At 52.2% G+C, this 13089-nt stretch overlaps 4 protein-coding genes across 4 annotated transcripts; 2 read left to right on the forward strand and 2 right to left on the reverse strand.

The window, feature by feature from the left end:
- Positions 1 to 217: 217 nt before the first annotated feature.
- ALT_8453 (VHS domain protein) lies at positions 218 to 2554 on the forward strand (the record flags this gene model as incomplete). The annotated part of the gene is made up of 8 exons (XM_089600420.1): positions 218 to 284; positions 346 to 433; positions 487 to 568; positions 636 to 929; positions 995 to 1267; positions 1318 to 1687; positions 1744 to 2300; positions 2354 to 2554. 8 exons carry the CDS (start codon positions 218 to 220, stop codon positions 2552 to 2554), a joined length of 1932 nt encoding a protein of 643 aa, XP_089455313.1.
- A 2797-nt stretch (positions 2555 to 5351) lies between these two features.
- ALT_8454 (uncharacterized protein) lies at positions 5352 to 6628 on the forward strand (the record flags this gene model as incomplete). The annotated part of the gene is made up of 2 exons (XM_033556996.1): positions 5352 to 5419; positions 5479 to 6628. The coding sequence occupies 2 exons, from the start codon at positions 5352 to 5354 to the stop codon at positions 6626 to 6628; spliced, it is 1218 nt and encodes a 405-aa protein (XP_033412887.1).
- A 2601-nt stretch (positions 6629 to 9229) lies between these two features.
- On the reverse strand, positions 9230 to 11076 carry ALT_8455 (CBS domain-containing protein; the record flags this gene model as incomplete). The annotated part of the gene is made up of 5 exons (XM_033556997.2): positions 9230 to 9704; positions 9762 to 9940; positions 9998 to 10115; positions 10172 to 10641; positions 10702 to 11076. The coding sequence occupies 5 exons, from the start codon at positions 11074 to 11076 to the stop codon at positions 9230 to 9232; spliced, it is 1617 nt and encodes a 538-aa protein (XP_033412888.2).
- Positions 11077 to 11576: 500 nt separating this feature from the next.
- ALT_8456 (uncharacterized protein) lies at positions 11577 to 12846 on the reverse strand (the record flags this gene model as incomplete). Its single annotated transcript, XM_033556998.2, has 2 exons — positions 11577 to 12495; positions 12575 to 12846. 2 exons carry the CDS (start codon positions 12844 to 12846, stop codon positions 11577 to 11579), a joined length of 1191 nt encoding a protein of 396 aa, XP_033412889.2.
- Between the last annotated feature and the right edge of the window lie 243 nt (positions 12847 to 13089).

Raw genomic sequence — 13089 nt, forward strand, 5'->3', positions numbered from 1 at the left:
CTAACAATCATAGAGTACCGCACCCTCTCTCCATCGTCAGCCAGCACCAGGCAGTCAAGAATTGTCGGTATTCCAATTCAGCATACACTTACTAGCTAGCTTTTACCGTCTGTACAGTGTGTACAGCTTGGTTACTACTTGGACTTGACGCTGGCCCCCCTCTACTTTTCTTCCTCTTCCTTCTTCAGTCGTCATCCTGGAGGCAGCATCGGCACGTATGGCAGCTAGGGACCGCTATGGTGCCTACGCTGATGTCGGGCTCACACCGCTGCAACGAGCCATTCGTACGTCTCGAATGGTACTTCATGGCAGGAGCCCTTTGGACTGACTCTTAATGATCGATAGGAAATGCCTGTGATTTTTCTCTCTACGAGCCCAACCTCGCCCTGAACCTCGAGGTTGCGGACCTGATCAACTCCAAAAAAGGCAATGCGTGAGTCGCCGGTCGGAATCCTGATTCACACCTACGGGGCGCATTCTTATCAGTTACAGTCCTCGAGAGGCAGCGTTTGAGATTGTCCGCCTGATTAATTCCCGGAATCAAAATGTCGCATTGCTGGCGTTAGCGGTAGGTGGTTTCGTTGGCTGGCGAACAGGGAGCTGGTGCGGGGCTGACCACGGTTGCTTGTGAACAGCTTCTCGACATCTGCGTCAAAAATTGCGGTTATCCGTTCCACCTCCAAATCAGTACAAAGGAGTTTCTCAATGAGCTGGTTCGTCGTTTTCCAGAAAGACCGCCAATGCGGCCCTCCCGGGTGCAGCACCGGATCCTGGAGTCAATCGAAGAATGGCGGCAGACTATTTGCCAGACGTCGCGATACAAGGAGGATCTGGGCCATATTCGCGACATGCACCGCCTGCTGTTATACAAGGGCTACATGTTTCCTGAGATCCGTCATGAGGATGCCGCTGTCCTGAACCCAAGCGACGTACGTCCTTACCTTCGTGGTTCCCGCCTATGGCATGAGTAGGACTGACATTTGCTGGCCAACAGAATCTCCGTTCGGCTGAGGAGATGGAGGAGGAAGAGCGGGAAGCGCAATCGGCGAAGCTGCAGGAGTTGATCCGCCGAGGCACGCCAGCAGATCTGCAGGAAGCCAACCGGCTGATGAAGGTGATGGCCGGTTTCGACACAAGGCACAAGACCGACTACCGGGCCAAAGCAGCTGAGGAAGTGGCTAAGGTGCAGCAGAAGGCCAAGATCCTGGAGGAGATGCTACAGAGCCACAAGCCGGGCGATCGGGTTGCCGAAGGCGACGTGTTTGAGGTGAGGATTGCGGCTGGCGACTGAACCTCTGCGGCCACTAATTCGAACAGGAACTTGCGAGTGCACTTCAAAGTGCTCATCCGAAGATTCAGAAGATGTGCGAGGAAGAGTCAGATGACCCCGAGGCTGTTCATAAACTGCTGGAGATCAATGACAGCATTCACCGCACCATTGAACGCTACAAGTTGGTTAAGAAGGGTGACTACGAAGCGGCATCCAAAATTCCCAAGGGTACTCTAGGTACTACGACGGGGGTTTCGAAGAACGCAAATAACGAACTCTCCTTGATCGATTTCGACCCAGAGCCGAGCTCGAACGGCAATGCCCCGCCGGGGGCCGGGGGCAGCTCCTTGGAGAATGACCTACTTGGCTTGTCAATAGACGAGCCAGTCCCCGCTGGCAGTATCTCATTGGGACCTGGTTAGTCCGTCGAGGAACAGAATGGCGTAGAATTTTACGACTGACGATGGACATAGGAAACATGGCTGCGTCTGCCAACCCACCGCTACAGCAAGCCCCTGCAGGATTCAAGCCCACTTACGATATCATGGCTTCGTTCAATTCATCCCGACCGGTCTCGCAGTCTTCGACGCCGGCTCCCCGGCCACCTCAGCAACCGACTGCGACCCCGACACCGCCCCCCCCTGCGAGCGATCCTTTTGCAGCTCTTGTGTCTGCAAGCCCTCGGACCTCCAGCCCCTTCCCGTCCGGAGCTTCTTCGACCCAATCACCCGCAGCTGCCTCTTCGTCTCTCCTCGACTTGGTGGGAGCTGGTCCTCCTACCACCGCAGCTGCCAGCGGTAGCAGCGCTAAGGCACAAGAAGATGACGAGTGGAACTTTGCTTCCTCGCTGCCGGAGAGCAACGCCCTCCCAACTACTAATAAGTTGCAAGTGTTGAACTCGTCTTTACGGATTGAGTTCGTCGCACGGCGGCATCCCAACCAGCCCCGGCAGATCCACGTGGTAGCCCTGTTTTCGAACACCACCGGCCAACCGCTGAACGAGCTGCACTTCCAGGTGGCTGTAGAGAAGGTTAGTTCCATCACTTACGACCTAGGAATGAAGTCATGCTAAAAGCACTGCAGGCTTATACATTGCAGCTCCGGCCGCAGTCTGGACGTGATATCGGACCGCTGCAGCAGAATGGCGTCCAGCAGGAAATGTTACTTGACGGAGTGGATGCAGGCAAGGGTAATTCGGTCAAAATTCGGTTTAGAGTGTCGTACAGGGTAGGCGCCGAGAGGAAAGAAGAACAAGGGATGGTGCCGCCATTGGGAATTGCCTAGGGAATGGAGATCATGGCCAGCAAGTTGTAATGGATATCCCCGATGTGCTTTTCTGTGTGCTTTCCGTGGTCCCGTCTATTTGAGAGCTGTGATGCTCGAAGGCTCGATCACAAGCATTGATTGTCCATATTTTTCTTTCTCTTGTTTTCAGCTGATTGAGCAGTCTTGTCTCTCCCTTCTCTGTCTTCATACCAATAGATTGAGAGCAGACTGTTGGTTGCTGAGATCTAGCGGTATACCGGTATAGTCGGTTGGTTAAAGTGTTGTTTTACTTGTCTTTTGGCATTGCTACCAGCGATAGTATCTATAGACGAGGGCCAAGGACCTATGAGTAACGCCGAGATTCCTCGTGCCCGGTCACGAGGCAAAGATAGATGGGGCCTATCTAGTCGTAAGGCTGAGTTTCAGTCTAGCCCTTGCGCACAAGCCTCCTAGCCGGCTAGCCAGTTCTGGAAGCTTGAATTATAACGAATGGCAGACTGGCTCACATACCTCAAACCACTGGGATACTCCGTCGAAGCGATGAGGGACAGCTGTGGCGGTGGCACAGACCCGATCTTTGGTTTCGGCCGTGTCTTGGGTGGGACGCGAGGGACTTCGGAAAACTCGAGGTTGCGAGCTGCCAACATGAGAGTAGTAAGGTAGTAAGCGAGGATGTGGATCTATCTGCGGAGCGAGCCATGAGAATGGTCAGACTTTCGAGAAGCCACAGGTATTCGAGCCTACAGCGCCAGCTACAGGGCGATAAGGGACGAACCTTGAGCCCGCGAATAGCCTACTCCGTAGAGCTGATAACCTGATAACGGCCACCCCGACAGAGCGTCTGGAAAGTTTCCTCGGGGTGGCGAATCGGACGGTTCAGTCCAACCACGGATGGAAGATGGGAGGGACCGTGACAAGCGACGAGGTGGGCTGATCTAACAGCAGTGCTTGAAGGTGGCTTGCAAATATTTGCAGATCATGGCATCGAATCATTATGAAACTGGACAGCCTATATAGCGTAACGGCTTGAGATCGTCATGCATGAGACTGATGCAGGTACATACGTAGTTCAGATAATGGTGAATCGGCGAGTTAACGGTCTCTTGGAGGTTACTCTTTTACCTAGACTGATTGCGCGGTTGATCTGCAGAGTTTAGTAGCTAGCCTGGATGCATGTACTGGATACTCATCATCAGAGTTAAGACGAGCTCGAGCGAATGCAGCAAGTAGGCTGATCTCATTCAGAGTAAGGATGTGGAGTCATGGAGATTCCATAGGATGAAGGTATAGAAGAGGAGTGCGATCGGTACCGTGTATAGAGAAGGAGTGATCCATGTCTGAAGCTGTTCAAACCGAACTGCCATATTGGGAAAGATCGATCCCGATCCGGAAGGCGGGTGGGGGTGGGGGTCAATCACGTGATCTTATCCAGCACGGCTTTAGGGCCAGGCAAGGCCGCGTAAAGCCGATGCAGATCCGGAAAAGTTTTGCATTAGGTTGCTCCTTACGACTGATTGCTGGTCGGTGGGTCTCCTATTTACTTTTGCACTATCTCCATCTCCATCACAGTTGTGTCATTTGTATGGTGGAAACGATCTTACCCTGGACCCCCCCCTGGGGGTACTCCGTACTCCGTAGGGCCTTCGGAAAACTATGCCAGCATTTCCCCCTCAACCATTCAGCACAGTCTCTCTCATTTCTTAGAGTTTGCTCGAATCCGTCGTCTATTCGGCAGGCTGAATTGTTCAATGAGACTGGACTATTGATGCTTTTGACCGTTACGACAGGACTAGCGGGTACCTTATGGCCAACAGGGCAGTCAGCAAAAGCCTCATATTGCGAAACTGAGTGTAGACTTACAGAGTGCCTTATTACACTCCGGGTAGTATGCACAGGTACTATCGAAGGTCGTACGAGTTGGTCAGGTTGGTCTAGAGTCTAGACTCCAACATCGAGATCAGCTTCTGCAGACAATCCCACAAAGGAAGTACCCCATCAATGAAGAAAAGAACTCAATCTGATTGTTGTGATTCGTCTTACTCAAGGGGAAATGAGTTCCGGGGTTAACACTCTCCCTCAACCCAGAAATATGCCCCCGAGGACGAGGCGACCCCCTCTTCTCGTGTCTAAGCGTTGACAAATCTTTCCAGCTCGAGTCAAGCCAGTCCACTACCTTAGGCTGCTACAAGGCGAGCAAACCTTGGTCCTCAACTCTCATATGGTACATAGGTTAGAGTATGCAATCGGAACACTACTTGCCGTGCCTCCTATTACCACTCATCGTAAAGTACTACATGCATAACATACATCCATACATATTACAAATTGGAGAAGAGAACGCTCGTCCACTGCCTAGACTAGGCTTTGGGGTTCTTGGTCGTGGATCCATGGATACAGGCGTTTGCGCCATCCAGACTACACTTCCGACACTGCACCCAAGACTCAGCAGGGTCCTTGGTGGCCTCGACGGGGAAGGATCCAAACTCTCCCATACCCCGGAAACCCATGGCTCCTCGCTCTAGACTCGCTCTATGTTGACAGCTGCCTACCACCGCCCCCCAAACGAGGGATCGGGCGATGCCTTGTGGGCGCAAAGTTTAACAGTCTTTCCTCTCCTCTTCCCTAACCTCTCCTCTCCATACTTATTCTTCTACCTCGCCTTCTCTCTCTTTTACTTCTTTCTAACATACTCCTCCTTTTTCCCTTGGACAGAAGGCAAGCCTTGCGTATATAGCTTGCCGTTGATGGTATATACTCGTGTCTAAATACCCATCATTTACTCTTTACCCTTTATTACCCACAAGTCTCCTTCACAATGACCTCTCCAGATCTGGATCTGGATGTCGCCCCCATCCCTCGTTCGCGAGAGGAAAACCAAGAAAGGTAAATATTGTGCTGCTTCTCCCTCCTACCTGAAAGGGAGTGATACTGACTACCAGTAGAGCGTTCATCGCTGCCTCCAGGCGTAAAGATCGAAGCTTAGATGCTCGCCTGGAATCAGCCAACCGGGCCTCGATGCTGCACAAAAAGCGCACGGGCAAGGCCCTTCATATTACGAAAGAAATCGTTGAACGCGAGGCCATGTATGAGGAAGTTGACGAGCGCTACCAAGAGAAGCGTATCCGTATGCTTCAAGCGCAGAACCTTCACATCGAGGAGCAGCTGAACCGACAACTACTGGCGGCGCTGGCCGTGCGAAGCAACGGCATTCAACAACGCCGTGCTGCCAACTCACCTCAAGGTCCCGTGAATGGCGTGCGCAAGATGAGCCTGGATCTATCCAGCCTCCGTTCTTCCTTCTCAGAGAGCACGCCGACAGGGGCTATGACCAGTCCGATGGTGATGGATCACAACTACATGCCGCCCCCCTCGTATAACGTGAGCCCACAGTCATCCTGTATGACGCCTGAGGCGTCGTATCCCGAGATGGTACCCGCCTCCTCATCGACTCAGATTCCACCATATCTCGCCAATGCCGCTCAACAGACGCCACCATCGCCCCATCAGGCTGTGGGCGCTCAGCAATTTCGTCCGTTCTGGGCAGGCTTCCAACAACAACAATATCCGGAGCATCTGCAACAACATCCTCAATTTTGGAACGGGACCCCGACGCGGCAGTTCAGAGACCGACTGGCTTCGGCTCCTGAGATTCCTGTGCATAGTCTCCCGGCCGCTATGCCAGCTTCTTTGTCGTCCTCTGACGCCACTTACGGGCGGGTGTCGAATCACACACGAGTCCGGTCCGAGCCTGACCAGCCGTTCCTGGCTCAAACACGATTTTCCGCATCGGGATCGAGCTCACCCAAGATGGAGATGGTCTCCACCAGGACCCTGTCCACGCCTGATCTGTGCCCAACACCGGGGACGCCTCACTCGCCCACGTCGATGGGCCATGAAGCAGGGCACCTGGAGCTCGAGGCAGTGACCAAGGAGGGCGAGGTTGTCTTCTCTGCGCCCCAGGAACTCGATCCTGACTACGATGAGTTTAGCCGCTTTGCTTGGGGATTGGGCAACGATGCACCGATCCAGGAGCGGGAGACCTTTGGGTTTGACGACTACGTTGCATTGGATGAATTCACGGCGACCGCTTGAACCCTCTGTATTTTTGGTCTACCTTGCTCTGTACTATGTTTCACTTCGTCTTCGACTTTTCTAACTTGGCTACTGCGCGAAATCTACGGTGACGGTTGGTGGCGGGGGGGATATCAAATACCCAGGTCATGGCGTTGAACTGTACTGTACATTGGCTATGAGAAATGACATTCTATCATATTGACAATATTGTACAGTAGAAAACTCTGCACGGAGGAGACTCACGTCAAGCATACGAAATTTGGAATGAATCAGGAGGTCCGCAAACAGTAAAGCCACAGCAGCGTATGCAACCTCAGATGAAGGCCCCGCATTCCGGAAGGATGAATAGAGTTTGATGACCACTTTGTGCCAGCTGTAGTACATAGCACCATGCAATTGGATATTAGAATAACTTAATGGATAGGAGCAAGAATCAGGACATGAGATGCAATAGATACTCGTAGAAAATACCTCACCTCAAGCAGCTAGTAACTCAAGAGAGGAAGTAACAGCAACTCCCGCACAGACCATTTCAGTCCTGTGAATCAGGTGACAGTCCCAGTACCTATGATCTGATCTGAACCGCTTGTACAAGGAACTTAAAAAAGCTTTGGAGCCTGCGGAGTAAAGGTAGAGTTGACTGTGTCTGTACCTACTGACTCGGTCTAGGACATGTCGTCTGTAGAGTCTAACTATAATAGGATGGTGGGTCTGGTGCAGCGGGGGCCAAATTCAAAAACAGGAATAAAGTTTGGGCACTCCACACTGGGCAGGTGGATCGCCGCTCCTGATTTTGGAATAGCAGCTATGGAGTTGGAGTCACCCTCAGCCTCTCCAGACTCGGTTGCAGTGCGACTGTACTTAAGGTTAGGTGCATATGATCTACACTTGCATTGCATATGCAACTTCCACACGTGGATAGATAGATATCAACATCACTTTAGTTGTTACTTAGTATCTACTAAGATACTGCGTAGTTAAGTACAGTATTTGAGAGTTGCAACTTGCAAGGGAAACTATGGTACAAAGTAAGTTGCACCGCCCCACTAGAGCTAGAGCTTACGCACTGACCACGATCTGGCACTGTTTTCGGCTACCACGGACCACAGAACCACTGCTGGTCCTGGCGACTGGAGTTGGAGTGATGCCTGACTGGTGCCTTATCTTGTCTTCCTTGGAAGTTTCTCACAGCGCAAGTGTGCACTGGACGATCACTGCGCTCAAACAAGGCACCAGGTATGGTGAAGAGTTAACTAGTTAGGAGACTAGGTTACTTTCCAGTAATAAGTCCGCGTCAGTTGCTTATACAGGTTAGCTCTGGGCTGCTCATCCTCCTGCTTACTCAAAAGAGCAACTCCTCGATACCTACCTAGTATAGCCTTGCATTACAGACAAAGTTACGTTGCAGTGACTAGTGAGTAGTGACAAGTGAGTACTGCCTAGTGAGTGGGCCAGGCACGAAGTGACTCCATCAGATTCACTGGTAAAGATTTCAAATCAGCGTTGCTCTCGTCCACAGCAACTTAGCCTAAGGGCAGGTAAACTCTCATAAGTAGTAACTCAGGCCCAGATCCAATCATCGCGAGGCTACAGGCATTCAGACCGGTTTCAGAGTTTCAGCCTTAGGCTTTGCAGGCATCAATCCCGACCTTACTTGCGTTCCCATCTCAGGTTTGAGTTGGCCCAGTAACAGTCCTCCCTACGGCTAACTTCCGTCTCTGACCAATTCCTCAATACGGAATATCGTCCTTGCACTTGTTCACTAGGGGTGAGGACTAGGCCAATTACCTATCGAAGGTGAATCAGGGTGATCCGCTCCATCTCACCAATGGAGTGAATCCACACCACCCGGCCATCGTCGGCGTTGACTTGCCACTTACTGTTACCCAAGGCCAGTGCCAGTGCCAGTTGCCACCCTCAGCTACTTGATTGTAGGTACGGAGTACGCTAGGTACGCTACCAACTGGCAGTAGCTCAGTTGGGCAAGAGCACGGAGTTGCTCCGACTCTTAAGCCCGCCCATCCCTTATCATATCGTATATTCGTATATTCGTATTACCGTGGCCGTTGGGGTTGGCTTACAATGCGGCTAGAGCCGCCAGACTACCTTACGCCTCAGCTATCGACATACCAGACTGCGTAGACTGCCAGAGCGAACGTGCTCCCAGCAAGGACAATGGTTGGATGGGCGCATCGCACAGACGCAGGGCCGGGCTGGTCAGTTCCGGGGTGGAGGGGCAGTTGAGCAGATCGTGGATCCAATGGGTGAGGAGCCCGCGCGCCACCGGATGCGGAGACTGTGGTAAACTTACTGCCAGTCTTTCCAACTGCCCCGTGCCCGACAGTGTTAAAGTTTGAGAAGCAACTGATTAGTGTCGAATAGGAAGAGACTGACTCAAGTTTCAACCCCTTTGGACGTTGTGTTTGGCTGCTCCAGTCTGGTACTAAATCATCTCTGATTCGTGTAGCCAATGCTATCATTCATAGCTATCGTAACTCCCTGCTATCGCCTGTCTAAACAATATCCCTGGCTAGCTGATAAGGACAGTGGGAATGAACAAAGAAATGAGAAATGATGATGATAGCCAGGCATACCTGGCCGAATACCAAGGGACAACAGCTATTCCCGCCGACTGAATAGCTCGCGTCCGATATCCCCGCTTTTGCGCACACTGACACTTGAGCTACTGCTCCGTCGCCGGTGGCTGCGGCACTCTGCAGGATCAGCAGGGCTCAGTCCGCTGGCCCGCGCGTGCAGGTTCAGAATATCCGTCAAGCTCACCACCCCCACGAGGCGGCCGGACAGTCGGGCTCCCGGTAATGCAGATGCGGGAATCGACGGCGCCACCGCGTGCGGCATTCCCGCCGACGCAGCGGGATGCGTGAGTGATGCCGCATTCATGAATGGCTGAGGCGGACTAGGAAGATGAGGAGTGCTGTAGTTGGGAGCCGGTAGGTTGGTCGTCGTTGCGGGAGGTGACACCGGCGGTGACTGCGTCGAGTTGGTGCTGGCCGCCAAAGGAAGCTGAACGCTCGAGTGAGACGGCGTAGGTGGTCCTGACGACGAGGGCGACAGGGGATCGGTGACCCATAATCTACATTATCCTCGTTAATTGCAGCCCTTTAACTTCCGCTAGCAGTATAGCACTCACCGATGAGATTTGGTGGCCACCATTTTGGCTACTGTGTGCGCCAGAGTCGAGCTAGGGTTCACATAGAACACAGGAAACGAGTCCTTGCCCTCTATGAGGCCTCTTGCGGATAGGATCACGGAGATGAAATGAATGCAGGTGTTGTGGAGAAGAGGCAGCGATGACGATCTCGTGAGGAGCTATTTGACCTTTCTTTTAGCAACCTGAGGGTCTGATTGGAAAAATCGATGGCATACCTTGACATCCGTCGTAGAGATGTTGCCCACCACATTGGAATGGTTATCTACCACAGCAATGGACGAGATTCCTTCGCTGTTCATGATCTGCAGCGCTTCGCAAAGCTGCTTGTCACCACTGAAGCTTTGTCAGTATGCTCTCAGACACAAAGCAGACGAAGCAGGCACACTCACTTAATGGAGATCACCTCGCGAGACCCGATGCCCAAATCACGCAGGTACTGAGGGTACAACTGATCGATGACGGGAAAGCTGCGGCCATTCTCCCATAGAAACTTGACCAGTCGGAATTGACTGACGATTCCCACCACTTCGCCGTCCTTGTGCTCATCCACCACGACCACGCGGTGGACACCACCGCCGAATGTCTCGACAGCCGTCATCAAGTTGGCCGATGCAGGGAGTGTGGTCAGTGGCTCACTCCGGCTCAGCTCCTTCACGTCTTTCAATGGTATTTTGTGCTCATCCCTGGCCTTTCTTGCCAGTTCTTCATACGATTCGCGAAGTTCTTCATTAGGCTGCGTGAGGCCGGCCGCAAGTAGAAGGTATGCATTCAGATCCGAGTAATCGAAGGTGCCCACGGCCGTTTTGTGTTCTGGGGTCTCTCGAATCAACAGCACCGGGGCGTTGGAATCGATCAGCGTCTGTAGGTATCCAACATTAGCGAACCATAGATCAAGACTTAAATGCAAGATCAAGCATACATTCGTTGCTTCCTCGATCCCAGTATCCAACTCGACAAATCTCAAATCATCCGGCCTGACAAGCTCCCCAATCGAGATTTCTCTCCAATCTCGGCCTGCAAAAGCGGGATTGACATCCTTAGGAGCAGGAGGGTTATCAATCAGACTCTGAATCGCTGCTTGGGTGAAGGACGGCTGTCGACGTGTGCGCGGAGAACCAGGTGCAGCGCGGAGACTCTCGCTGAAGCTCTGGCGATGCTGATGATTCGAGTGATTAAGTCGAATGGACTGGCTACGCGTTGATGGAGAGCGTGAATCAGTACTAGATCGCGGCGATGCAATAGCTGACCCATTGGAATGGTCTGCCACCGCTTCAAGACTCTGATGGTCCGCCATGGCTGAGCGCGGGGAAGGGGGCTAATCCGCGGGGGAAGCTGACCCTCCCGGAAGGATATAAGCGGATATGACAAGTTCGGTCTCGGAGAAAGGATCAAAGATAGCTGTCTCACTTATTATTACCTAAAAGAGACGCTCAGGATGCACTTCTGTTTCTCATTTAGCCAACTGAAATGGCTTCACCAGCGAGATCGCTGTGGACAAGCACCTCAGCTCCCTTGAGGCGGTGCCAATCACGGGGCGGTGCGGGGGAACAGCGGTGTTTGGCTCGGCATCGGCAACTAGCCAATCAGCTGCGGGTATTGGTGTCATGGCGGCGTCATTACCATACCTGAAATTTACCTTATCAAGGATGACCGATCATGCAACTTATGCTGCACGCCTGAGGCAATCATGGCCTGACTTCCGATTCATAGTCAAAGACCAGGAGAGTAGACTGTGAGGACTGTTGTCGAGATTTCTATCTGCTGCCATTTCAGCCTCCTTGTATCCATGTGAAATTAAAGAAAGTCACCCAAAACATCTCGGAGATCTCTCGGATTTCGCTCTCTCATAACTGGCTTTCTAGATCCAGATCTCGGCCGTGGCGTCTTTTCTGGCGATTGGCCTCCCATCTTCACCTTCTTTAGTGGTGGCTCTGGAGGTCTAGACCCAGAGGCTTTTCTGCGTTGGAAGTATATCGTAGAAGAACTGCTGCCTCTTTTGCCCAAGCCTGGACTACCTTCTGGGACGATGCGAAAGTCCAAAACAGGACTGTCTCGGTCTAGAATACCCTCTTCTACCGCGTGGCCCTCACTGCCGGCACGAAAGCTTGTCTGATAGCATTCATAGAGTGTTGGAGGCTCTGATCCTTCCAATTGCATGGATTCTTTGACCACAAACTGTGGGATTGTTGTCACCTCCCACCGATCTTTGTCCAGGCCTTCGCCTTGAAGGAAGGATTTGAGATTAGGGCATCCATGGGCGATTATAAGACACAATCCTGGAAGAGCACTGAGGTACCGTATCCCCACCGGTGTAAGGTCTGGTTGGCGGTACAATCTGAGGATGCGAAGGTGGGTAAATGCTCCTGACGTCTCCGCCAGCTCACTCCACGTTCGTGTGATTCGATCGTTCAGCCCAGCGATGTGTGGTTCCGAGCTGTCTAGCATCGGCATTACCTGCAGTGGCGTAGTGATCTCAAGTGCAACCAGATTCTTGATATTAGCAATCTCCACGAGCTCTGGTACCCGCCCAAACGAGGGAGTCAGAGTCAAGACCAAGCGCCAGCTAAGAGTATCGCTCTTGACTACGCTCCAGTATTCTCGCAATGGCATCTGGGGCCACTTGACCTTCATGGACCGGTATTTTGCAACGCCCTGAAATTCGGCGGGGTACACTGTTGCAAACAATTTCCACATGTACAAGGTCCTTCTCTGGCTGAAGACCGTTGCATTGGACTCAGCATTGTTTACGGCACATAATATATCAGGGAGAACTGCACTAGGTCTTCACTCACCGTTTGCCAAGGTGATCCCACAGTCTGCTTGCCATACGCCATGGAATATGGCGAAACAACTCGGGCGTCAGATTCCTCTGATCAGACAGAAACTGTTCCATTGCACACTCTTTCAAAGGGAGTGTGCCCTTCTCTTGCCTTGCATCCCGCTCCACGGTGCAGAATGGGCTTTCATGAACCCAAGATGGGCCCATAGAGTATGATAAACCAGGAGCCATAGCCTGTTCTTCGTAGACCTGGCCGCTTTTCCGGTCCAGCTTTCGGACAGACATGGTAAAGTCTCCAATATGTTGGCAAGAAGACGTTTGACCATGCCAAACTGGGTGTGCAAAATAGTAGATATAGCTGGACAGGAGGATTGTTTCAAGTCACTGCAATAGACTGCCCTGCTGCTGATGCTGAACGGTCCCTACTCGAGGATCCAGCCTCAACCGATTGAAGTTAAGCGTCGGCCATCATTTATTGAGTGGCTTTTCTGAGCGGTACCTTTGATATCATTACTAGCAGCATCTCAG

This window comes from Aspergillus lentulus (assembly GCF_001445615.1).
Source record: "Aspergillus lentulus DNA, contig: Alt16, strain: IFM 54703, whole genome shotgun sequence".
Classification (NCBI taxonomy): Eukaryota; Fungi; Ascomycota; class Eurotiomycetes; order Eurotiales; family Aspergillaceae; genus Aspergillus; species Aspergillus lentulus.